The sequence below is a fragment of the Globicephala melas genome, chromosome 13 (assembly GCF_963455315.2).
Source record: "Globicephala melas chromosome 13, mGloMel1.2, whole genome shotgun sequence".
Lineage (NCBI taxonomy): Eukaryota > Metazoa > Chordata > Mammalia > Artiodactyla > Delphinidae > Globicephala > Globicephala melas.
In genome coordinates, this window is record NC_083326.1 from 22,427,275 (window position 1) to 22,455,007 (window position 27,733).

A 27,733-nucleotide genomic window follows, 5' to 3' on the forward strand; every position below is an offset into this window, starting at 1 on the left:
CCAGGGCATGAGGAGCTGTTATCGTTAGATTTTGTCCTAAAGTTAGTTTGTCAGCATCTTTGACTAGAACGGCCACTGCAGCGATTATCTTTAAACAGGTGGGCCATCCTGATGCCACAGGGTCCAATTTTTTTGACAAATAAGCAACTGGGCGATTCCAGGGACCCAATTTCTGAGTCAATACTCCTTTTGCAATGCCCTTATTTTCGGCCACATATAAATGAAAAGGTTTGGTTAAATCTGGCAGTCCTAGGGCTGGAGCTGAAAGTAAAGCTCGTTTGATTTGGTCAAAAGCCCGTTGTTCCTTATCGCCCCAAACGAAAGGAGTGCTGTTTTTGGTTAGGGGGTACAATGGGGCTGCCAGCTCAGCAAACCCTGGAATCCATAGTCTACAGAATCCGGCCGTCCCCAAAAATTCTCTAACCTGCCTGGCGTTTTTGGGAGCCGGAATTTGGGCCACCGTATCCTTTCTGCTCTCCGTGAGCCATCTTTGCCCCCCTTTTAATAGATACCCCAGGTAACTGACCTGTTGTTGGCATATTTGTGCTTTCTTGGCTGAGGCTCTATATCCCAGGGTTCCAAGTTCCGTTAACAGTTTTTCAGTACCCTTGATACAATCTTCTTGGGTCTCAGCAGCTAATAAAATATCATCAACGTATTGGAGTAATGTTACATGGGGATTTGATTCTCTATACAATGCCAAATCCTGATGGAGGGCTTCATCAAAGATGGTCGGGGAGTTCTTAAATCCCTGAGGTAGCCGTGTCCATGTCAGCTGACCAGACATTCCCGATGTTGGATCTTTCCATTCGAAGGCAAAGTAGGGTTGGCTCAGGGGAGAGAGTCTTAAACAGAAAAAAGCATCTTTAAGGTCCAAAACAGTATACCACATATGTTGAGGTGGAAGAGTGCTCAGGAGGTTGTAAGGGTTTGGAACTGTGGGGTGGAAGTCTGCCACCCGTTTGTTTACCTCTCATAGATCCTGCACCGGCCGATAATCATTTGTTCCTGGTTTCTTTACCGGCAGGAGAGGGGTGTTCCATGCTGATTGACATCTTATTAAGATGCCCAAGTCTAGTAGCCTCTGTATATGGGGACGGATACCGTCTTTGGCTTCTCTACTCATGGGGTATTGACGGACCGTTATTGGGGTGGCAGTTGCCTTGAGTTCCACTAGCACCGGGGGCCGATTTTTGGCCATCCCCATTCCGGCAGTTTCTGCCCAGGCTTGAGGGAACCGAGTTACCCAATCAGTAACATTAACTCGTGAGGATGAAGGCTGCTCGTATAATTTATATTCATCTTCTAATTTCATAGTCAATATTTGAAGTAACCTTCCCTTATTATCAGTTATGGTGGGACCTTCTGGCTGAAAGTGGATTTGAGCCCCTACTTTGGAGAGTAAATCTCTTCCCAGCAAAGGATAGGGGCATTCCGGAATAATCAAAAATGAATGGGTTACTCGTCCAATCCCAAGATCTACTGTCCTTCGTGTGGTCCATGAATATTGTTTATTCCCAGTGGCTCCTTGTACCCATGACCTTTTAGCTGAGATAGGACCTTTTGAGTGGAGAAGGACGGAGTGCTGGGCTCCGGTATCTACCAAAAATTGAACAGGTTCCCCCTCCACTTTAAGAGTTACCCGGGGCTCGGGGAGAGGGTTCGAGCCCTGACTTTCCTAGTCTTCTTTCAATGTTAAGATTTTGTTTTTGGTTGGCCTTCCTCCATTCTTTTTCTTAGGGCATTCTCTCGCCCAATGTCCTTTTTCTTTACAGTAGGCACATTGGTCCTTGTCTAATGGCCGCCTTCTGTCTGCCGTTCGCCCTTCCTGCCTATTTCTATCCCCTATATTTCTTCCTCCAACCACAGTGGCCAGTATCTTACTTAAATTCCTCTCCTGTCTCTTATCCCGTCTTATTTCATGGGCTTCCTGCTCTTTCTGCTTTCTTTCTTCTCTTCCTCTGTTTCTCTTTTGTTATATACTTTATCTGCCTCTTTTACTAACTCCTGAAGCGAAAATCCCTGCAAGCCATCTAGCCTCTGTAATTTCTTCTTAATATCAGGGGCCGCTTGATCTATGAAAGCCATTGCTATAGTAGCCCTGTCCCTCCGAAGTTGGATCATAAGGGGTAAAGCGTCTAAAGGCTTCCATTAAACGTTCCAGGAACACAGTTGGCGATTCCTGGGGCCCCTGAGTTACTTCCCTTACCTTAGCCAAATTAGTGGGCCGTCTGGCCGCTCCATGGAGACCCGCCACCAGAGCCTGGCGATACATTTTCAGGCGCTCCCTACCTTCCGGGGCATTGAAATCCCAGTTTGGCCTGACGAGTGGGAAACCAGCATCAATCTCGTTAGGCAGCTGGGTAGGTTGCCCATTGGCGCCTAATACATTTTTTCTGGCTTCTAAAAGAACCCGTTGCCTCTCCTCAGTCGTTAGGAGAGTCTGGAGCAGCTGCTGACAATCATCCCATGTGGGCTGGTGGGAGAAAACAAGAGATTCTATTAAAGCGGTAAGGGCCTGTGGATTTTCGGAAAAAGTTGGGTTATGCATTTTCCAATTATAAAGATCTGCAGAGGAAAAGGGCCAATATTGGAGAGGTCTATTCCCTTGGCCATCGGGGGGGCCATATTCTCTAAGAGGTAGGGCAGTGGAGTCCGGGGAGATAGCCCTCCGGCTCCTAGTGCCCACTGAGGGACCCCTTTCTTCTTCCATCATGGATGGTTCCCTTGGTGCCGAGGGCAGTGGAGCTGGGGGTCCTCTAGGTGGTAGGGGATTCGGGGCCGGAGGATAAGGGGGTGGGGAATCCAAAAGCAGCAAATCGGACTGCGGGTCAGGATAAATCGCCTTCGGTAGATCCGGGGCGTCGGGTAGCTTCTCCATGTTGGGGTTTTTCTTTAAGGCTAATATCTCCGACGCTGCTGATGTATGCGCGGACATACCTGTTGAGGAAACAAAGGGCCGGACCCACGGAGGTGGGGAGAGAATTAAATCTTCCCAGACCAAGACATATGGTACTTGGTCTGGATGTCCGTGGGGATCTATATTAAATATCTTAGACTTCAGCAGCTTAATCTTGTCTAATAAAAAGGATCCTTCGGGGGGCCATCCTATCTGAAATGTTGGCCATTCAGAGGCACACAAAGTCTGCCACTTTCCTTTCTTTACCTCTACCGAAAAATTATGGGCTCTGGCCCGAACTTCGGTCCAATAGCTTAGGGTAAGGGAAAGAGGAGTCGTCATAGTTTGTCCCATTGTCGTCAGAGAAGAAGAATAGACCACAATACAGAAACAGTTAAAACTCCACGAAACACATATACGTATGGGCCACCGCGAGCTCGCTTCAAAACCGAAACTTCTTCAGATGGCAGTTATCACCAAGGGAACTGCCAAAACCGAGTGAAGGGGAGACAGAGTTTGCCTCTCCTTCCAGATGAGCCACTAGGGCGTCCCCTAGGGCTCATGGACACCGGCTATTAGCACGTCTGCCTAGCCAGAGGTCCGATACAGATTCCATAATAAGCCGATTCTTACGGCTTTCCTCCGATAATGGCCCACAAAGAACAAGGGACAAACAGACAATCAAGCTCGAGCTTACCTGTTACCTCCAACTCCCGATGTTCTTGTGGTCCGGGGCGAGTGGAATCCCGGACGAGCCCCCAAATGTTAGACCTGCGCGGTCTCCTAGGAGTTTCGACTCGCCCAGGAAACAACAAGAGTCGGAAGTCGATGCAAAACGCAAGAGGTTTATTGAAGGCCGGTGCACCGGGGTTCCTTGGTCCTCACGCAGGAGGTCGAAGAAGGAACCCTTTTGGGCGCGAATATGTCAGTTTTATAGGTTCCCACTTCCCCGTATGTAAATTATAGATTTGGTTGTGTTCTCCTGCTGATTGGTCCCGGCTTAGGCTCGGACCAGAGAGGGAACTTGTCCCCAGCTGCCTGATTGGTCTTTGACAGACACCTTTTTTACATTTTGTTATCTCCCTCCTTCTCCCCAGCTGTCTGATTGGTCTTTGACAGACACCTTTTTTACATTTTGTTATCTCCCCTCCTTCTCGGAAGGGGGCCGGACATCCTGGAAATTCACCCATTGTCTAAGAAGCCCCTATTGTCTGGAGAGTTCTTAATCATTAGCTGGAACAATGTCCCTCGAGTCCCACAAGATTACTAAGATTCAAATATTTGAGGAAATTATTAAAGCTAGATAGTTAAACAAATGGCACGTCTAGAATTTGTTTCCATTTCATAAAGCTCATGTTCTTAGAACCCTCCAAGTTCTTCGAATTCTATTGCCAAAAGCATTTATAGGTGCTCTGCCTTGCACGTGCAGCATTATCGAGGAAAGTTTTCGTTGTCTTGGTGAACAGCCATTCATCAGAAAGCACATTGCAAATGTGCCAGCATGGCTTAGCCCCCTGAGGGTGAGTGGAGGCCGATTTCATCTTCAACGAGACCTGAAATAATTTAATTTTGGATTTCCGTGGATCTCTACACACATACACACACAACACAAACACACACACGAAAACAAACACAAATAATACAAAAGAAACTTCTTTTTTAATTTGCTTTTTATGTTTTTAAGCTTTACAAGTATTATGAAATGTCCACAGGGAAGAAGCAGCTGAGACGACATAAATGTAATTTTTAAAACACAGATTTTTCCTGATATCTTATCAAAAATAAGTAAAGGAAGTGGGGGAGGGGGTCGTTAGTACCTTTGTAATATTGTAAGTGATTTGAAAGGGAACGGTCTCCCATAACAAGAATTACAGTGTGTCCTTTAAAAGCATAGTGTCTGGAATGCGCCTTTTTCCAGTAATTCTTGCCTCCTGGTCACCAGAAAAGCTCTGTACACAATTTAAGGACAAATAGCTTCAGTGTTATTGAAACACCTGCAAGATAGCAAACCCACTTCTAATGCCTAAAAAACAACACTGGCAAGACTTGTTGAAGGCACTGCTGTCCAAAGCTGTCAGTCAGTTCTTTGGTTTTCCTAAGCTCTAGTGGTTGGAGAAAAACAAATAGCAGAGTCTCACATAGAACTTCTTCCCTGGAAAACAAATTGTTTTCTTTAAGATTTGTCATTTTACTTGCCCTTGTTACTAGAAATACAAGAAACAAAAGTAACCTGGCACATTTAACAAACTAAAAAATTTGTACTGTTCCCAAAACAATAAACCTTTTGAACAGTAATCATTTAAAAACAAATGATCTTATTTCCTTTTATAATGTAAGATGAAAAGAAATTTCTGGTGAGGAAGCAGCATTGTTTGACTCTACCTACTGCCCTGTAGGCATGGAGGTGGGTCTAATGCCTCCCTGTCTCTGGGGAGGGCAGAGTAGAGAGAAGAGGAGAGGGGGAGAGAGAACAAAGCTGGCTTTATGTACAACTAGCTTAGACTGCGACTCGAAATTAGCGTATTTGCCCTTCTAGATTTATACTTGATCATAAATCTTACCCGAGTATTGACTGCTACCAGCCTATGAAATTATTTTTTGTCTAAATAGTTGCATGAACGAGGAAATGCTATTCCACTGCATCAATTCCAAGATGCACATCTTTTTCACAGTTTAACATCTCTCTAGTCAGATGGGAGTTACAGTTTAATTAGCAGCACTGTTCTTTTGTAGTGCTACATAAAATCACGTTGGCTTTCTAATGATGGCATCTTAGAGTGTATAAAATGCCGTAATACTTGTTGTGAGTATTCTGAAGACTCTAAGCTGTTATTCCCAACTGTAGCTAAATTATATCTTTCAGTTCCTTTCAAGTATATCTAACAAGACCATGAGCACTATGTGCTCATTTATAACTTTTGAAGGAATAAGAAAGCTTCCAGAATGGGATGTATCCTAGGTAGTTTGGCTTCCTTTTGAGTGACAGCATTCTTCATACCCACATTTTACAGGAATCTCTATCAGCTATGGGGAAAAAACAAACAAACAAACAAAACTAGTTTTCCCATACTGAAAAGGTGAAGAATTTGGAAACATCATAATCTCGTGAGCCACACACAGGAAAATGTTAACACTTCTTGCAGTCTCTCTTCTAGGTATATTCATAGAAGTTTACAGAATTCTAGGAGAAGTTTAAACGTATGATTTGTGATTGCAAGTGGTATGTTATATCCAATATATAGGAATATCCGTTAATGAATTCATCCTTCAAAGTTCTAGTCTTGATTCTATTGCTCAATATTATCAATTATTAACCAAAAGACAAGACCTTTATTATTACTGACAATGACCAGTTCCCTGCTGGGAAATGCCATTAGCATTTTTGTGAAATTTTCTTTTACTGATTGACAGACACTGATTAAACTAACACAAGCTCACTCAATTAGAACAAATTATTATAGCTGATAACTAAAGTGGGCCTGTGTTCCTAATGTTTCAGAACACTAAAGGAAATTTCGTCTCTAAACAAACACACAAGAACAAAGAAAATATACATTTCTGTCTGCAGTAAATACACAAATGAGATGGAAATGACGAGAAGGCAATGTGTAATTTTTCTAATACGTGGTGCGGAGACACAGTGTAATAGTAAATATTTTATTTAGATCATGTTTTTTTCCCTTAAAATTTGTTGTGGATACTCTAGATGTCACTTCAAAAAAGCATTATATCAATATATAATATTTATGTATAATATTTAATCAACTTGATTAGAACTGATAATGTATAAGGAAGATAAGTGCCCAATATGAAAAATTTCGACTTCTATGTTTAAAAAATAGGGCTTCCCTGGTGGCGCAGTGGTTGAGAATCCGCCTGCCGATGCAGGGGACACGGGTTCGTGCCCCAGTCCGGGAAGATTCCACATGCCGCAGAGTGGCTGGGCCCGTGAGCCATGGCCACTGAGCCTGCGCGTCCGGAGCCTGTGCTCCACAATGGGAGAGTCCACAACAGTGAGAGGCCCGCATACAGCAAAAAAAAAAATACAATTTTGTTTCTTTTATTTGTACTGCTAGAATGGAACAATAGTAAGGAAATTACAAAAAAAAATTACTTTTAAACTGTGGTAATCTTATTTATTGAAGGTCATACAATCTGCTCTTGGCAATTACAAGAATAATTTCCTTAAAAAAAAAAACAAAACAGATGTCAAAAATCAATCAAGATGACTCAGCATAAAAACATATATGACATATACACATACAACCCAAAGAATCAGACTGACTCTTCTTTGGCATAGTGCTGTAAAATAGGGAAACACTTAGGCCAATAGTGGTCAAACTAAAATCTAAGAAATTGATGTAAGCATTGCATGGAAAGATAATTAAGAATGCTTTCAAAGAATGCGAACATAGTTCACATTCTGGGATGTATTCAGTGAATGCATACACGTTAGGTGGAAGCAGCATTGCATGGTGGGTAACCAGGTAGACTCTAGGGAAAGACAAGCAGAGCTGTGTGACCTCCTGCAAGTCGCTTACCTCCTCTGTGCCTTAGCTCCCTCTTCTTAAAAGAGGAAGAAGGATCAATAATATCTACTTCAGAGTGTTAGAATGCCACCTGGTCTTTACTAAAAGGTCAATAATTATTAGCTAATTCATAAAATGGCAAAAGAAAAACCTTTAATTTTAAATGGGTAAAATTGTATAACCACCACTAAAGTTCATCCCAGTTTTTATTATATGCAGACATTGGAAATTAATTACATAAACCTTATTATAGCCTCTAGAAATTTATATATTTCAAAATCAAATGACAGCAAAAATTTTATTTATGAAATTTAATGCTTTAATATGTATTCATCATGTTCCTTATATTCAAAGGGTGTCTCTGTAAATGTATCTGCTTACAGATGATAGACAGATGATTGATAGATAGAGAATATATATTCTTAAAATCATTACTGAGTACAGGTAAGAATATACCTGTACTTAATACTTAAAGTATTTATGTAGATGTTTGTAATAATTTCTGATGTTATTCCAAAATCCAGCTTTTTTCACACTCTTTGAAAGTATTTTCGTCAATACGTGGTTTAAAATGTATAATAATGGCATCCGTTTTGTTTCAAGTTAATGAAAATGATATTCTACAAAGTCCAATTTTAAATGTCACCTAGCAACTTCCACTACATGACTATATGAACTACATTTTATTTGTTAGTCTGGTACAAACTCAGCAAGATATCTTCTTTTTTTTTTTTTTCCATTTATCTTGAATAAAATGGAAGATTAAGTGTAAGGTGTCCCCTATGGAAAATTAAGTCAAGTCTGTGAGAAGCCAATTGTCCATAAACCTTCCAACTTCAGAGGACTGTTTGAACAAATCCAAACAGTGCCAATCCAAGCTTGGCTGGCTAATGCTCTCCTGGGCTTCTGTTTCCATACAGTTTTCAAGTTTCATGAGCTGTTTTCCAAGACAAGTAAAACTAAATGTTCTCGACCAGGCGTGCACTGGTGTTGAGCATTTCCTGATTAAGCAGCACTGTTTTTTCTTACACTGACACACATGTCACATTGACATATTTCCCAACCACCTGTATTTTGCAGTGCTTCTTACCTACAGTGTGTTTCCCAGCCCATTTTCTCTTGTCTCAGACAAACCAGGGCCCATGTTGACACATCCACCCGTATGAGGCATTCTTTAACTCTCTTCATACAGAAAAGCTGTGTCTGTCTCTTCCCAGCTGATAGTACACATATGTGCAAACATACATGCACTCTGCTCACCTGTCTCCCCTCTGTCTTCCACCCCTCCCACCTGCCCATACTGACCACCTATTCCTGACTCACATTACTAGTTTTTTTTACTTCTATTAAGCTTTTAGACTTAGATCCAAGTAGATGCCTCTGCCTCCTTTGTCGTCCCTTTGATAGCTCATTTTGGACAAATCTCCACATCTTGACCACATGGAGCCTTGGACACCACTGGTCTAAGCCACCTCTCTGTGCAGTGGCAGCAGGAAAGGTGCAGCTGTGTTTACTGAGCACTTCAGGCATGACAAGCATTGTGCTTTTCACTCTAAAAGCATCATCTTATAAAATACTTATAACAACACTTAAGGCACATTATATTAACTTTAGAGATAAGGAAAAATTGAATCTTAAAAAAAAAAAGTTTAAGTACCTTTCCTGAAGTCAGAAGGCTAGGCAGCTGTGGGGTTGATATTTGACAAGAGGTCGCTGACAGCAAAGCCCATGGACTTAACTCCGTGATTTTGCCACACAGATTGTGGTGTTCTGTCTTGAACATAGCAAAGAGGCACTCGCATTCCGGCCTTGATCCAGTGGAATAGACCCAGTTGGTGTAATTCTCACCTAACCTGCTCTTTGAATAGAGGGTTCCAATAATTTATTTTACAGTGAGTGCGGTAAAGAGGGAAGAACGTCATGGGCTCCGAGCTTCAGAAATATTACCCACTGGCTATGGCAGGATGAACAAATTACGTGACCCCTCTGAGCCTCATTTTCCTTGTCTGTAAAGTTCAGATGGCATATGTGTTGACAATTTATGTGGATATTAAATGGGATAACCTATGAAACCAGTTTGCACAGGGCCAGGCCCATAGAGAATGACTCATAAACGCTAATCTATAAATGCTGACTTTTTCCTCTCCCAATTATGTAGATTTGTGTCTTGAGTGCTAAAATGATTTTTTAAATTCTAGGCAATAATTAGGGAGAGACAGAGCAAAAGGAAAATTGATTTTTTAATTATTTTTTCAATACTTTTTTTCTTTTTTTTTTGGCCGCACCACGCAGCTTATTCCCCGACCAGGGATCGAACCGGGGCCCTCAGCAGTGAAAGTGCAGAGTCCTAACCACTGGACCACCAGGGAATTCCCCAGAATTGATTTTTTTGAACCATTTTTTTTAATACATATGAATTTTATGTAGGCGAACACAAATTAGCATTAAGGTTTATCACAAGGGCCAGCAGAGTCCCAAAACAGCAAAGGGAAATTGCAAAAGGCAGTAGCATAACCTGGATAACGATTGTGGTAAAAGCGAGAAGAGGTGCTGGTAGCCTGTGTGTTCACAGAAATTCTAGCAGTTGTCAGGGCCCTTCCTGCTGCTTCTTGGCGGCACAGGTTCTGTCAAAGTACAAGGCTGTGTTGTCACACATTGTCGTATGTGGGGAGGAAGCTCATCTTCCCAGGAGAGATCAGCATTGGAGTCTAAAGAGCAGTGGACTCAGAAGTCAAGGGGACTGTTTTCTATTGGAGCTTCTGGAGTTAGGATTTTGCCTTGAGCAAATCCTTGAATTTTTTTTGGATTTTGATTTTCCATCTGTAAGATGAAAATGGCTGGATTCTCTAAGAAAGAGTCTAACCTCGAATTACATGGCCAGTGTACACAGTGAGCTTGGGCTTCCTCATACCATGGCAGCCTCAGAGCAGTGTGACTCACATGGTGACTCAGAACAAGGGAGAGAAGGAGAAACGGCCATAAAGGTCTCAAAGGGCATGGCCGAAACAAACAAAATGTCACATCTACCAGCTGTTATTAATCAGAGCAGTCACCAACCAGTCCAGAAGCCCAGATGTAAAGGTCTGGAACCTAGATGCCCTATTTCTGAATGCAGGCTTTCCAAGAATTTGAAGCCATCTTCAATCCTCCACAAAAAATAATGCAGTATCTAATATTACTTATGATGAAACTTCATTTGAAAGTCATTAAACAGAATCTCTTGATGCTCAGAAAAATCACAGGACAGAGCAGAAGCACGATTCTAGTCTCATGCTTCCACTTCCTTAGAAAAGTCAGGTCATACCTCAAAGCCTCAGCCCCCTCTCATTTTAAAGAGGGATATTTCATCCCTTTCCTGTCTCCCAAAAATTTTATGAGGATTTGACTAGATAAAATAAATGATCTCTGGGCCAAATGCCAGGAAAAATGACTGAAAGAAGATAAAGGTGTCGAATATTTGAATTTGGCTGAAAATAGGGAAGTGGTGTTATTATCTATATGTTGTAAATGCCTAGGAATTTCTAGTAGACCAAGTGCAGATGAAACAAAGGAGAGATGAATGGATGATGGACAACACCACTTCTTGGAAAAGAAGCCCAGATGTGCTAAGAAAGAAGGGGAGATTACTGACCCATTTATGTGGAAGAGTGGAGGTGAAAAGACGGAGGTTAGGCTGAACCCTGGGACAGGGAGAACTTTTGCAAGTGGAGTTTTAAAATATAGCTAAAGAATGGGAAAATAAGTTAAAGAACCATAAAACAGTCAGGAAGCTTTGTGTGTCAATAAAATACCATTTTCATTAAGTACTATTTTATAAGAGTACTTAAATATACAAGAGGAAATGGACAGAAACATGTTAATTAGTAATTCGAAATTAACACTTTCCTTCATATTTGATAAAGTAGATTTAGTTTTTTTTGAATATATGGAGAAGGAAATTGAGTGAATAGTGTGTGTAGAGAGAGAAAGACTCTACATTCATTGTGCATCTTTTCAAGTACCTATGAAACATTTACAAAAATTGTCATATATTAGATAAAAATAAACTTCAATATATAGAAACTACTCAGGCCATATTATCTGACCACAATGCATTATTAAATGAAAATTAATAAAATATGCACAAAAAAGCAATATCTCAACAAAATGTACACAAGCAATCTCCCATATAAAATAGGAAATAATACCACAATTACATAATTTAGAAAAGAATGATTTTTATTCTACTTACAAGCCATTGTGATGTGGACAAAGTGGCATTTGGAAGGAAATGCTTTCATTAATAAACAAATAAAAATGGAAATGGAAATATTCAACTTGAAAAGATTGAAAAGACCAAGAAAACAAGACAGACAGAAGGTGGAAGGTAATTAGGATAAAAGCAACGTATAAGGAAATATAAGAAAAACTGAAAAATATAAATTCTTTATATAAATTTTAAAACCCAAGTATGTAAGTTGGCGACATGAAAGAACTTAAAAAACAGGCAAAATTCCTTTTAAGCTCCAAGAGAATTTGATGCTTTTTTAAATAAAAATGTAAATGTCAAATAATATTAGGAGCACTGAGACTCTTTGGGAAACCACGATCATAACTCCACTTGTACATACTAAATCCTTGGATGGAATACTGACTGAAATGTTTTTTTCTACAGTTTCTCAAAATTCTTTAATATTGGGATCTATTCGTTTTAGTATCAGAAGAGCAGAAACAACTCGAAGCCTTTCAATGTGGATATATTGAATAAATTGGGGTATGAGATCATCCTTTGTCTTTGTCCAGGTGCATGTAAGTAAACAGGGCCTATGCTAGGTAGTTCAGTAGAGGGAACGGCTGCACTATTGTTTCTGGACTGCCTTTACTTTGTTTCTGCCTTCCCTCACTCGCCTAATTAGTAACCGTTTGAATCCGCCCTTTGGAACCCAGGGAACGTCTAGGAGACCGAAAGCCTTTTTCCTACAAACAAGACACGGAAAGGCTTTGGTACCCAGGAGGGCCCCACAGGGTCCTGCTTGGTTTCATAGGAACTCCTAATTTTATAAGGTGGCTGCTAGCAAACCTGCCCAGGCTTCAGCGTGGAAGAAGACAGTATCTGTATTTTCCTGGTCAGGAAACAAATATGTCCTCCACCCTGGAGAAAGACACTCTCTTCCAGGCCTGTTTGCTGCACAAGCAAATAATAGTAAGGAACAAAAGTTGTCACAAGAAATGCAGAACCACGAGTGGCCCAGGAAGAATTCTTTCCTAACAACTACCTTTCAACCAAACGTTTTCAAAAGAGTTTTCTGAAGTTTAGGGAAGGGGAGGGAAGCGGGTTGCAGCAGGAAATGATCTCCTCTTTGAGATCATACACTCATATCAGATGTTGACATCTGTATATTTACATATTGCCTAAACGGGAGTGAGCAGAAGCTGCCAACCCTTGTTTATATCTTTAAGAGTCTTCTAAATATGAGGTTGTTTGCTTTGGGGTTTCCTTTCTTATCCACTGGAAGACAGCATAACTCTTATCTGTATGATGCTCAGATAAAGGTATTAACTGAATATCCATAGGGCACACTTGGGGCCAAAATCATCCTCTTGGGCTGTGGGCTTTGTGAGATGTGTAGATTTTTTTTGTTTTGTTTTTTGTTTGTTTTTGCGGTACGCGGGCCTCTCACTGCTGTGGCCTCTCCCATTGCGGGGCACAGGCTCCGGACGCAGGCTCAGAGGCCATGGCTCACGGGCCCAGCCGCTCCACGGCACGTGGGATCTTCCCGGACCGGGGCACGAACCCGTGTCCCCTGCATCGGCAGGCGGACTCTCAACCACTGCGCCACCAGGGAAGCCCTGAGATGTTATTAATTAGAGGATTGCCCACTGTCAGAAAGCGCACGTTTTCTCAGATTACATCAGAGAAATGTGCACGAAGGCCAAACAAAACCATTTCTGGATATTTTTTAAAAAACAGTGTGAATCAGTAAAAATAAATTTCTTTCTTGAAAATGCAATGTAAAGTATTTTTCTATTTGAACTAATCACGTGTCTGAGCATCACCTGATGGGATGTTGTGTGGATCTCTGTAGCTAACCTTACAGTTTATCTTTCAAATAAGAAAACATACCACACTTTTATCACAGAACTTCTCAGGGAAAACACTTTTTCTAATATGTACAAACTCCTATTGCAGGAGCAAGGAAAAAGATCTATTTGAGGAAAGAGCCATTGGGTAAGGGTGGGAGCGGGTGTCAGGAAAAACTGTAAGACGCTGTATGTTCAGGCCACTCAGGATGGCTGCTCTCTTGCTCTCTGTCTATCCCCTGCCCGACCAGGGCCTGCTTCACCTACACCCTATGCATACGACTGACCTTCCTGCGTACTTGCCCCAGGTCCCAGCTGGTGATTGTTCTTATCAAAGGGGCGGGGAGGTGCAGTCCCTCCGCTGGTTTCCCTGGTAACTAATGAGTCCACCTGACGTCAATCCCCATATAAGTGGCAATCCCCCTCCCACAGCAAAGACTGCCGCCAGGTCCTGCCACATCCTGCCTGGCTTGCGCCGGCACATGGTACGGTGTCACTCCAGGACCTTGCTTCAGACATGTAAGCTCCTCCATCCATTAAACCACTGATGTCTCTGTTGCCAGCTCCGGGCTCTTTCTTCGGTCTTGAAGCTGGGCAAGCACAGGGCTTGTAGGCTTGTGGGGTGCAGCCCAACAGACAATGAAATGGGTGAAAAAGAAATGGTATCTTGGGCTTCCCTGGTGGCGCAGTGGTAGAGAGTCCGTCTGCCGATGCAGGGGACACGGGTTTGGGACACGGGTTTGTGCCCCGGTCCGGGAAGATCCCACATGCCGCGGAGCGGCTGGGCCCGTGAGCCGTGGCCGCTGAGCCTGCGCGTCCGGAGCCATTGCTCCGCCACGGGAGAGCCCGCAACAGTGAGAGGCCCGCGTACCGAAAAAAAAAAAAAGCAATGGTATCTTGTGTTTGGCACCATTTGGGGGTATCTGTTTCTGAAAGGGCTTGCACCTCCATTTTTTGAGTTATTTTACAATTCAATAAATTGTAGAAAGCCGATAGTATCAGTAATGCAGGTAATTCTTGCTTACAGAAATGCAAATAAACGTGTCTGATGGAATGTAATTGATTATTGCTGTGGCTGTTTACAGCGTTCCTGACCAGCTAGAAGCCCTTTGAATTCTCCTTGGAATCAGTCGACCATCTTTTTGTTCCCTTCTTAATTAATGAGTGAGATGAATTGCTTACAAGTGTTCATTTCATATTTTTTAAGTCATGATTTTCCTTTTTTTAAAATGATATCTTAGGAGTTCCCTGGCAGTCCAGTGGTTAGTATTCAGAGCTTTCATTTCAGTGGCCCCAGGTTCAATCCCTGGTCGGGGAACTAAGATCCTGAAAGCCGCACGGCGCACCACGCACCCCCCTCCAAAAAAACCAAAATGGTATCTTGAAACAGCAGGTAATGCAGGAATCTGTAACATTATATCATACGTCACCCACGTTTAACGCTGAACTTTTAAAAGAACACATTTCAGTTTACTATTTTAAATAAAGCCTAACACACGTTATCTTTTTCTTTTAGCTTCAGACAAGCTTGACTGAACCAATGACGTTATCCAAATCAATATCTCTTCCTCGCAGTGCATACTGGCATCACATCACCCGTCAGAACAGCGTTGGGGAAATCTACAGTTTGCAAGGCAAGTAACCGTAAAGCACCTGCTTTAGCTTCCTACAGGTGGACCACCAGCCGCGCAAATTGCTTTGTATTTGCATTGCTTGCTTTCCCTCCATTTCCAGTTATCAGCTGTCACTGGCCACAGTGGGAGCTCTGAGATTTACCGTGGCTTTGCTAAAGGTATCATTTCATAGACTCATGGTAAAAATTATCCCAAAGATCACCAAGGGCTGAGGACCTGCTTTGGCACAGGAATTTGACTAAAACATTATACAAAACATATTATCAGAAGCTAAAAGTAGCTAATACCAGTGTCTGTTTCATGCTGTGTTTTACAAAGGATTTCTTACTTAGCATCTTGTTGCCGTAATAGGATTGAATATCAGTTCAGGAGGCTGACTTCCAGCTCTGTGATGAAATGCTGCATGAACCTACTCATAGTTTTAAGGTTTAGCCAAAGCCTTGACGTAGAAACCATATGGGAGGGTGCAGGGCAGAAGGAGACAGGTGTAAGTATTGTTGCTTCTGTATTTTTCCTAACGATAAGGCGTTGACTGACTGCTTGGCAGGTGAATCAGAGGAACAGAGAGCAGGTATTTGATCGACAGCAGCAGAACTCAGTTTCCCTGGTTTTCTTCCTGTTTTTTCCCTTTTGTCCTAAATTCATAAACTTAACCTTCAGATAAATTATTCAGCTGCAAGAAACTAACAGCTGACCAAGACAGGAGGAAGTAGGAACTAGGAAAAATAAGGCTAAAAAAACACAGCTGAAAAGACTCACCAAACCTTTTTTGAGCATAATAGGCTTGAACATCCTAGGTACCCAATAAACACCTGGTGAAGGAATGGCCATCATAACCTTTCAGAATATTTTTCTTTTCATACATTAACTTTTGCTCATATTAACAATACTCAATGTTTTGACAAAAAAAGAAAAAATTTCTGTAACAAGCAAACTGAAAGTGTATTTTTAAAGCAGTATTTGCTTGCCAGAGTTTCAAAGCTAGAATAATGGGATTTGATGAGTGGGAATGAATGATTAAGGATACATTCTGCAAGGAAAAGCAGTCAGAACCACGTTAGTCACTTACAGAATTGCATTTGATATTTTAAATGAACCCTCTTATCACCAACTTGACTACCTGTATTTAGTAGATCCTTATTATCTTTTTGTATTATTTATTTGTATGAGAAAATCTTTAATGGCACAAGGATTAGAGGATTGAGAAAAGGAGGGGAACTGCTTTGACTGTTTCATTTGTCAGAAAGAGGAGACGTGCTTCCATTCTGTTTTTTTCTGTCCACAAATGCCAGTGACCACACACTAAAATCGCCCGAGTCATGATCTTATGAAGCTAATCTTGCTTGTTCCGGGGATTAGAAAAATTAGAAAATATGCCTTTAACGTAAGGTTGTTTTTATTTAAACGTAAACATATATATGTAAATATTGATAGTCAATAGAAGAAAACTAAAACTATGGAATATTTGAATAAGAGAATAAAAACAGTTAAATTTCTAAGCAAAAAGAAAGCGAGATGTTAATACAAATAGATTGGAAATGGGTTGGAACCACTGTACTGAAAACTTTGGGTTCTGACAAGGTGTCGGTTTGTAATCCCAGCAAATAAAAGACTGTGGTTTTCATGGTAACATACAGAAAACTTTTCTCCGAAGGTAGCATTAAGATTTAGACTGACAACTTCAGAAATAATGTCATAAGCACCCAACAAAAAATACCAGAATGCATTAAATTTCTGAAAACATTGCCAGAGACTTGTTGGAGGACAGTATTGATTTACACAATAAAATAGAATCAATAACTAATTAGAATTCTCTATGATTTATGTCACATATATTAATTTCCAGTTACAGGTTTCAAATGCCTTATTGATTACGATGAACTGTTTATTTATATGATCTTGTTGGCAAGGTAAAATTTACCTTCTAACCTTCCAGGTTCTTTGGCTGGTCTAATGATTAAATTGACATTAGATTAACAGGAGAAAAACAATTTGTTATATATACACGGGAGTCCCATGAGAGCCAAAGGCAAGTCTGGCAACCGAGGCTTATATGGCATATCCTGAGCTAAGGGAAGGGACAGGGGCCTGGGGCTTCCAAGGGGAGGAAGGTAAGTCACAGGACGATAAGAAGAGCAGATGTTTGGTAATTAACTGTTTGCCCTGCCACGCTGATCGGTCATTCAGATAAAGTTATCTCTGTGTCTGAGCCAGACCCCCTGTCGGAATTCTTTTAGGCGATTAAGTGAGAGGTTAAAGCTCTTCCTGAGTCTTTTGGACCTTGACTGTCTTCAGCTCAAAATAATCCACACGCCAAAGTGGCACATTTTGGGGAGGCTCATTCCGAACCCCTTCAATGTCAATGTCACATTCTTCTTTGGTCATTAGTTGTTGTTTTTATGTAACAAAAAATATGCATTGATTAGGGTCATTACTGTAAGTCAGATAAATATAGAATATACTCAATGTAGAGTACATTTCACTCTACTGTGCATTTATTTTTGTGTTGCATACTTCTTAGAGCAATACATTTTGCCATTTTATATACCCCTCATATTATGGTTATATCATATAGATAGAGATACAGATAGATAAATAGATTGTAGGTAGGTAGACGATATATAGGTCAATATAGATGTAAATTTGTTAGTGATACTTTGACAATGATTTGTTTTGTTCTCCTTTTGTTCTGCTGAGAGAGGTGGAGGGGCAGAGCCTTTGACCATGGTTTTTACTGGGGTGTAATCTCCTCAGGCTCTGCCCTCATGGAATTAGGGCAGAATAAAACTACTGAATCAAGAAAAATCAAAATAGAAACCACCTCATCACCCCTTCACGCACAGGTGCATTTTTTCACTAAACTACATTTAAAAGTGGTTATTTTGCATCTCCCTCAGTTGTGCTCCTTGAAGTGGCATCACCTCTTCTTTACAAAGAGGAGAACATAGTCAAGCAACTATCATCATTGATCTTCCAGAGTCAAAGGAAAACTCTGGCGTTGGTGGGTGATATATCATCAAGTAAACTGCAGGTAGCATTGAGGAATAAAAATCCATCGTTAGAATTTTTTCACCATACTGTTAACATTCTAACTGTGAAGCTGAGATCAATATGAATTAAATTCAACAGGCTTTCATTCAGAAGGTAAAGGGGGGAAAGTTTTATATGCTTAGAGTTTAATAGATTGGAATTCATTAATAAGCAGCACACGTAGTGGAACGGAAAAAAAATTCCTGGTGTGCAAACAAATCCATTACACATAAAGACTTCCCCATAACTTCAATTGCCACTCACCCTCAAAACTGCACTTTACTTGGTTTTACTGTATTCACTTCTGTCATCCAGTCTTTAACCATAGAGGCAATATACACTGTAAAAGATTGACGTATCAATACTGACATCCTGCGTTTTGTTTGCTCTAATGTTTGGAAGAAAGGTGCAATATCAGATCTCTCCATGGTACTCCCAGAACAGCGCTCTGAGAGTATGAGCTGTTATGGTTTCCCCAGTGTGCTCTAGCTCTCTGGAGTCAAAAAGATTGGGAAACAGAATGATTCCTCTTTAACAAGTACACACTAGCTAAGTACGAGGCCGCTGCTGTTAAAATGTCTATCCCTAAATGGCTGCGATGGGTTATGTCACCTCTTCCTGGAGAAGTCGTTAATAAAGACTTTTCCTTTTCTTGATTTTTACCAGGTAATCGGGATGATTGATTTGTATTAGAAAGTAATTTTTTATTTATGTCTCTCTAACTTCTGCATTTATGAAAAACATTTGTGTCAAAACACATTCTAGGGCTTCCCTGGTGGCGCAGTGGTTGAGAATCCTCCTGCCGATGCAGGGGACACGGGTTCATGCCCCGGTCCGGGAAGATCCCACATGCCGCTGAGCCTGCGCGTCCGGAGCCTGTGCTCTGCAAAGGGAGAGGCCACAACAGTGAGAGGCAGGCCCGCGTACCGCAAAACAAACAAACAAACACATTCTAGAGATGTTATCTCTAGACTCAGGGAAACATAAACTGTTAAAGGGAAGGAAACATGATCTTGAACTCTTGACTCAAAAGTGAATGCTCAAAACACAGCATTCGTTTTACTAGTGCTATAACTGTGATTTTAGTTCCAAGGCCTTCAGCAGAAGAAGTGTTGGGAGGATGAGGAACAGTCAAAAAAAGCAGGAGACAGAAAGAAAGAAGGGGGGGGGAGGGAGGGAGGAAGGAGAAATAAAGAAAAGAAAAGAAAGAAAAAGACCACTCAACAGCCAATAAATCGAGAGGCAATTTCAGTAGAGAAGGATGGACTTTATTCAGAAGAGCCGGCAATCTGGGGAGATGGTGGACTCATGTCCAGAGACCAGTTCCCAAGGTTCTGCTCAGCCATGACAGCTTTTAAAGGGAGAAAGGGGAAACCATCTCAGTTAATCATTAAGGCAGGAGGTCAGATTCTTCATCATTTTTCCGCTGTGTGCAGGCCTGCTGATCCTTCCCATCTTCCTTGGGATGCGTCTTGCCCACGGGGTCTACCTGCCCCTGCAGGGTCCACCCGCAAATTTGCTAAGGGGAAGAAGCTAGGGGTAGAGAGTCAGTCATTCTTTAACTACTTAATTCTTCATTCTTACTCGTTCTCATCCAGGAAAGGGACCAACAGGTTAGGTACGGTGTTGTGTATATTTAGAAAAGCAGGAACCAGGAGCTGTGTTACACGTTGCCTGATCTCATCTTTATGACTAGGGTCTAAGGAAAACAGGGAAGAAGAAACAGGGGGCAAAGGAGCTGCTTACAGTAAGGAGGTCAGAGTTTTTCTTACTTAAGGCTCACCTTGACTTTTAATTGCCATTCTACTTATTTAGATGATGGACTATAGAGCAGGGTCTTTAAAGTGGGATTTGTGAAGATGACAAGAGCATTTATTAAAGATGACAAATCAAACTAGTAAAGACCATGGGTGGTACCAAAGCTCGCTCACGGGAGGCACTTGTGAGTCTTCAATGAACTCAAAAATGTATTAGAAAATGCATTATAAAGGATACAAGGAGGGGATGGCGTCGAGACCACTCTTCTCTCTGAGGACAGTTCTCAACCAGTGTCGCGAAAGGAACCACGTCCACTCCACTGTCCCAGCAGCCCTTCTCTGTGCACAGGCTCAGGCCTTTGTTGGCGTGTCTGTTCCTTGCTTTAGGATTGTTGTTAGTGAACACAGACACTTGCTGCTGCCGGTCTTTCCTTTGGTAGCACAGGAGATACAGTGAGATGGTGGGTTTCTGCCTCTCCACCTGATGCTTCCATCCGGGATGAGCTCTTGCACAAGCTACAGTGATGAGAAGGGGGCATCGAGAATGTGAGCTGGAAATGATCCCCACGTGCCGCCTTATGAGACTGTGTGTTATCTTTAAACTTTCCCTGATACATTTAATTACTATTTTTTACACAAATCTACATGGGATAGGCTGGGACTCGTTTTTGAACAGCCTGAACAACTTCGCTCTCGGAATTAAGGACGATTGGGGGTGCCGTTTGTAAAGGTGACAACTTTTGGAGTTCTGCTTTCATTAAACTGATTAATATTCAGATGCCAGCTCTGAACTGTCTGCTCCCTCCGCCCGTGGTACATCTGTAATTAGCTCCAGACCCCCGGTGTCAGCACAGCAGCCAACCTGATTACACAGAAGGCATGTTATGTTCACTGAAAGGGCATCTGCTGCTCCAATTTCTCAGAAGGACAGGATGCAAACAGGCAATTAGAATTAGAGATAACCTTTGGAAAACGGTAAATAGAGTTCTGGCGGAGATGAAGGAGGTAAATCAAAGGATTTACTCACTCTTTGCTCAGCTCTGACCCTCTGTCCTTCTTTACTGCCTGTTTAATTTCAAGTTCGCATGGTTTTCAAATTGCTTCCATTGAGATCTTCTGTTTAAATTTTCATGATATGATGTTTTCCAAATTGCAAAGTTAATAAAAGCCTCCTGTAGCAAGTAACACACACACACACAGAGAAATCTGCACCAGTGGTAAAAAGGAGCTTGCACGTGTTCACGCTCCCATCTTCCCAGGATTTGATCTACATGTTGTCAGGTGAATCGGTCACTGTGGGTCCACAGCAGCCAATACATCCCACGTTGTCCATAAGGCCCGACCCTGCTTCTGGCGATTCGGCAACAAACCTGAAAACATGAGCCGGTTTTTAGAATCAACACTTTGTGTCTATCAAACCTTCTCTATGAACATGTACTGCATATCCTTACCTTACGAAGGGGAAGTCAAAGGCAGAAAGTGCCTCCCTGGATATCAGTTTTCAGAGAGGAATGAAACAGTTGCTTCCCCAAGATAGACACCAAAAAGACGCTCCAAATATTCTCAGTGTGAAATGTCCCTCATACCCCACAGTTATCATCCATCACTCCCTCTGCCAAGCTCCCAGACATTTAGATATAGCTTTAATATATCAATCTATGTGTTTATAAACCTGTTTCTTCTACTAGCTTCTGAGGTAGCAACTTTTATTTTATGGTGAATCTACATTTTCTTTTTCCATTTTTTTTTAATGTTTGAATTTTATTTTTTTACACAGCAGGTTCTTATTAGTCATCCATTTTATTCACATCAGTGTATACATGTCAATCCCAATCTCCCAATTCATCACACCACCACCACCACCACCTCCTGCCGCTTTCCCCCCTTGGTGTCCATACGTTTATTCTCTACATCTGTGTCTCAACTTCTGCCCTGCAAACCAGTTCATCTGTACCATTTTTCTAGGTTCCACATATATGGGTTAATATACGATATTTGTTTTTCTGACTTACTTCACTCTCTATGACAGTCTCTAGATTCATCAACGTCTCTGCAAATGACTCAATTTCATTTCTTTTTATGGCTGAGTAATATTCCATTGTATATATGTACCACAACTTCTTTATCCATTCGTCTCTTGATGGGCATTTAGGTTGCCTTCATGACCTGGCTGTTGTAAATAGTGCTGCAATGAACATTGGGGTGCATGTGTCTTTTTGAATTATGGTTTTCTCTGAGTATATGTGCAGTAGTGGGATTTCTGGGTTATATGGTCATTCTATTTTTAGTTTTTTAAGGAACCTCCGTACTGTTCTCCACAGTGGCTGTATCAATTTACATTCCCAGCAACAGTGCAAGAGGGTTCCCTTTTCTCCACACCCTCTCCAGCATTTGTTATTTGTAGATTTTCTGATGAAGCCCATTCTAACTGGTGTGAGGTCAAATACCTCATTGTAGTTTTGATTTGCATTTCTTTAATAATTAGTGATGTTGAGCAGCTTTTCATGTGCTTCTTGGCCATGTGTATGTCTTCTGTGGAGAAATGTCTATTTAGGTCTTCTGCCCAGTTTTGGATTGGGTTGCTTGATATTTTAATACTGAGCTGCGTGAGCTGATTCTATATTTTGGAGATTAATCCTTTGTTGATTCATTTGCAAATATTTTCTCCTATTCTGAGGGTTGTCTTCTCGTGTTCTTAGTAGTTTCCTTTGCTTTGCAAAAGCTTTTAAGTTTCATTAGGTCCTGTTTGTTTATTTTTGTTTTTATTTCCATTACTCTAGGAGGTGGATCAAAAAAGATCATGCTGTGATTTATGTCATACAGTGTTCTGCCTATGTTTTCCTCTAAGAGTTTTATAGTGTCTGGTCTTACATTTAGGTCTCTAATCCCTTTTGGGTTTATTTTTGTGTATGGTGTTAGGGAGTGTTCTAATTTCATTCTTTTACATGTTGCTGTCCAGTTTTCCCAGCACCACTTATTGAAGAGGCTGTCTTTTCTTCCTTCATTGTACATTCTTGCCTCCTTTATCAAAGATAAGGTGACCATATGTGCGTGGGTTTAACTCTGGGCTTTCTATCCTGTTCCATTGATCTATACTTCTGTTTTGTGCCAGTACCATACTGTCTTGATTACTGTAGCTTTGTAGTATCATCTGAAGTCAGGGAGCCTGATTCCTCCAGCTCCATTTTTCTTTCTCAAGATTGCTTTGGCTACTCAGGGTCTTTTATGTTTCCATACAAATTGTGAAATTTTTTGTTCTAATTCTGTGAAGAATGCCATTGGTAGTTTGATGGGGAATGCACTGAATCTGTAGATTGCTTGGGTAGTATAGTCATTTTCACAGTGTTGATTCTTCCAATCCAAGAACATGGTATATCTCTCCATCAGTTGGTATCATCTTTAATTTCTTTCATCAGTGTCTTACACTTTTCTGCATACAGGTCTTTTGTCTCCCTAGGTAGGTTTATTCCTAGGTATTTTATTCTCTTTGTTGCAATGGTAAATGGGAGTGTTTTCTTAATTTCTCTTTCAGATTTTTCATCGTTAGTATATAGGAATGCAAGAGATTTCTGTGCATTAATTTTGTATCCTGCAACTTTACCAAATTCATTGATTAGCTATAGTGGTTTTCTGGTGGCACCTTTAGGATTCTCTACGTATAGTATTATGTCATCTGCAAACAGTGACAGTTTATTTCTTCTTTTCCAATTTGTATTCGTTTTATTTCTTTCTCTTCTATGATTGCCATGGCTAGGACTTCCAAAACTATGTTGAATAATAGTGGTGAGAGTGGACATCCTTGTCTTGTTCCTGATCTTAGAGGAAATGCTTTCAGTTTTTCACCATTGAGAATGATGTTTGTTGTGGGTTTCTTGTATGTAACCTTTATTATGTTGAGGTAGGTGTCCCTCTATGCCCACTTTCTGGAGAGGTTTTATCATAAATGGGTGTTGAATTTTGTCACTAGCTTTTTCTGCATCTATTGAGATGATCATATGGTTTTTCTTCTTCAATTTGTTAATATGGTGTATCACATTGATTGATTTGCAGATATTGAAGAATCCTTGCATCCCTGGGATAAATCCCACTTGATCATGGTGTATGATCCTTTTAATGTGCTGTTGGATTCTGTTTGCTAGTATTTTGTTGAGGATTTTTGCAACTATATTCATCAGTGATATTGGTGTGTCATTTTATTTTTTTTTGTAGTATCTTTGTCTGGTTTTGGTATCAGGGTGATGGTGGCCTCATAGAATGAGTTTGGGAGTGTTCCTTCCTCTGCAATTTATGGAAGAGTTTGAGAAGGATGAGTGTTAGCTCTTCTCTAAATGTTTGATAGAATTCACCTGTGAAACCATCTGGTCCTGGACTTTTGTTTGTTGGAAGATTTTTAATCACAGTTTCAATTTCGTTACTTGTGATTGTTCTGTTCATATTTTCTATTTCTTCCTGTTGCAGTCTTGGAAAGTTATACCTTTCTAAGAATTTGTCCATTTCTTCCAGGTTGTCCATTTTATTGGCATAGGGTTGCTTGTAGTAGTCTCTTAGGATGCCTTTTATTTCTGCAGTGTCTGTTGTAACTTCTTTTTCATTTCCAATTTTATTGATTTGAGTCCACTCCCTCTTTTTCTTGATGAGTCTGGCTAATGGTTTATCAATTTTATCTTCTCAAAGAACCAGCTTTTCACTCTATTGATCTTTGCTCTTGTTTTCTTTGTTTCTATTTCACGTATTTCTGCTCTGATTTTTATGATTTCTTTCCTTCTGCTAACGTTGGGTTTTGTTTGTTCTTCTTTCTCCACTCCTTTTAGGTGTAAGGTTAGATTATTTGAGATGTTTGTTGTTTCTTGAGGTAGGATTGTATTGTTATAAACTGCTCTCTTAGAACTGCTTTTGCTGCATCCAATAGGTTTTGGATTGTCGTGTTTTCATTGTCATTTGTCTCTAGGTATTTTTTGATTTCCTCTTTGATTTCTTCAGTGATCTCTTGGTTATTTAGTAACGTATTGTTTAGCCTCCATCTGTCTGTGTTTTTGTTTTGTTTTTCTAACTTGCCTTTTATTTTTTTAATTTTTTTTAACATCTTTATTGGGGTATAATTGCTTTACAATTGTGTGTTAGTTTCTGCTTTATAACAAAGTGAATCAGTCATACATAAACATATGTTCCCATATGTCTTCCCTCTTGCGTCTCCCTCCCTCCCACCCTCCCTATCCCACCCCTCCAGGCGGTCACAAAGCACCAAGCCAATATCCCTGTGCCATGCGGCTGCTTCCCACTAGCTATCTACCTTACTACGTTTGTTAGTGTGTATATGTCCATGACTCTCTCTCGCCCTGTCACAGCTCACCCTTCCCCCTCCCCATAACCTCAAGTCCGTTCTCTAGGAGGTCTGCGTCTTTATTCCTGCCTTACCCCTAGGTTCTTCATGACATTTTTTTCTTAAATTCCATATATATGTGTTAGCATACGGTATTTGTCTTTTTCTTTCTGAATTACTTCACTGTGTATGACAGACTCTAGGTCTATCCACCTCATTACAAATAGCTCAATTTCATTTCTTTTTATGGCTGAGTAATATTCCATTGTATATATGTGCCACATCTTCTTTATCCATTCATCCAATGATGGGCACTTAGGTTGTTTCCATCTCTGGGCTATTGTAAATAGAGCTGCAATGAACATTTTGGTACATGACTCTTTTTGAATTTTGGTTTTCTCAGGGTATATGCCCAGTAGTGGGATTGCTGGGTCATATGGTAGTTCTATTTGTAGTTTTTTAAGGAACCTCCATACTGTTCTCCATAGTGGCTGAACCAATTCACATTCCCACCAGCAGTGCAAGAGTGTTCCCTTTTCTCCACACCCTCTCCAGCATTTATTGTTTCTAGATTTTTTGATGATGGCCATTCTGACTGGTGTGAGATGATATCTCATTGTAGTTTTGATTTGCATTTCTCTAATGATTAATGATGTTGAGCATTCTTTCATGTGTTTGTTGGCAGTCTGTATATCGTCTTTGGAGAAATGTCTATTTAGGTCTTCTGCCCATTTTTGGATTGAGTTTTTTGTTTTTTTGTTATTGAGCTGCATGAGCTGCTTGTAAATTTTGGACATTAATCCTTTGTCAGTTGCTTCATTTGCAAATATTTTCTCCCATTCTGAGGGTTGTCTTTTGGTCTTGTTTATGGTTTCCTTTGCTGTGCAAAAGCTTTGAAGTTTCATTAGGTCCCATTTGTTTATTTTTGTTTTTATTTCCATTACTCTAGGAGGTGGGTCAGAAAGGATCTTGCTGTGATTTATGTCAATAGAGTGTTCTGCCTATGTTTTCCTCTAAGAGTTTGATAGTTTCTGGCCTTACATTTAGGTCTTTAATCCATTTTGAGCTTATTTTTGTGTATGGTGTTAGGGAGTGATCTAATCTCATACTTTTACATGTACCTGTCCAGTTTTCCCAGCACCACTTATTGAAGAGGCTGTCCTTTCTCCACTGTACATTTCTGCCACCTTTATCAAAGATAAGGTGCTCATATGTGTGTGGGTTTATCTCTGGGCTTTCTATCCTGTTCCATTGATCTATCTTTCTGTTTCTGTGCCAGTACTATACTGTCTTGATAACTGTAGCTTTGTAGTATCGTCTGAAGTCAGGGAGCCTGATTCCTCCAGTTCCTTTTTTCGTTCTCAAGATTGCTTTGGCTATTCGGGGTCTTTTGTGTTTCCATACAAATTGCAAAATTTTTTGTTCTAGTTCTGTGAAAAATGCCAGTGGTAGTTTGATAGGGATTGCAGTGAATCTCTAGATTGCTTTGGGTAGTAGAGTCATTTTCACAATGTTGATTCTTCCAATCCAAGAACATGGTATATCTCTCCATCAGTTGGTATCATCTTTAATTTCTTTCATCAGTGTCTTATAATTTTCTGCATACAGGTCTTTTGTCTCTTTAGGTAGGTTTATTCCTAGATATTCTTTTTGTTGCAATGGTAAATGGGAGTGTTTTCTTGATTTCACTTTCAGATTTTTCATCATTAGTATATAGGAATGCCAGAGATTTCTGTGCATTAATTTTGTATCCTGCCACTTTACCAAATTCATTGATTAGCTCTAGTAGTTTTCTGGTAGCATCTTTAGGGTTCTCTATGTATAGGATCATGTCATCTGCAAACAGTGACAGCTTTACTTCTTCTTTTCTGATTTGGATTCCTTTTATTTCCTTTTCTTCTCTGATTGCTGTGGCTAAAACTTCCAAAACTATGTTGAATAAGAGTGGTGAGAGTGGGCAACCTTGTCTTGTTCCTGATCTTAGTGGAAATGCTTTCAGTTTTTCACCATTGAGGATGATGTTTGCTGTGGGCTTGTCATATATGGCCTTTATTATGTTGAGGAAAGTTCCCTCTATGCCTACTTTCTGCAGGGTTTTTATCATAAATGGGTGTTGAATTTTGTCAAAAGCTTTCTCTGCATCTATTGAGATGATCATATGGTTTTTCTCCTTCAATTTGTTAATATGGTGTATCACATTGATAGATTTGCGTATATTGAAGAATCCTTGCATTCCTGGAATAAACCCCACTTGATCAAGGTGTATGATCCTTTTAATGTGCTGTTGGATTCTGTTTGCTAGTATTTTGTTGAGGATTTTTGCATCTATGTTCATCAGTGATATTGGCCTGTAGTTTTCTTTCTTTGTGACATCCTTGTCTGGTTTTGGTATCAAGGTGATGGTGGCCTCGCAGAAGGAGTTTGGGAGTGTTCCTCCCTCTGCTATATTTTGGAAGAGTTTGAGAAGGATAGGTGTTAGCTCTTCTCTAAATGTTTGATAGAAT

The 27,733-nt window shown here is 40.6% G+C and overlaps 1 protein-coding gene across 2 annotated transcripts in view; it reads left to right on the forward strand.

The window, feature by feature from the left end:
* The window catches only part of DOK6 (docking protein 6), a 430,409-nt gene that overhangs the window by 332,838 nt on the left and 69,838 nt on the right, over nt 1–27,733 (forward strand). For both annotated transcript variants that reach the window (XM_030868146.2, XM_060310052.1), the window contains exon 7: nt 15,005–15,122. In XM_030868146.2, the coding sequence (XP_030724006.1) occupies nt 15,005–15,122 (118 nt within the window). The remainder of the gene's footprint in view (nt 1–15,004; nt 15,123–27,733) is intronic.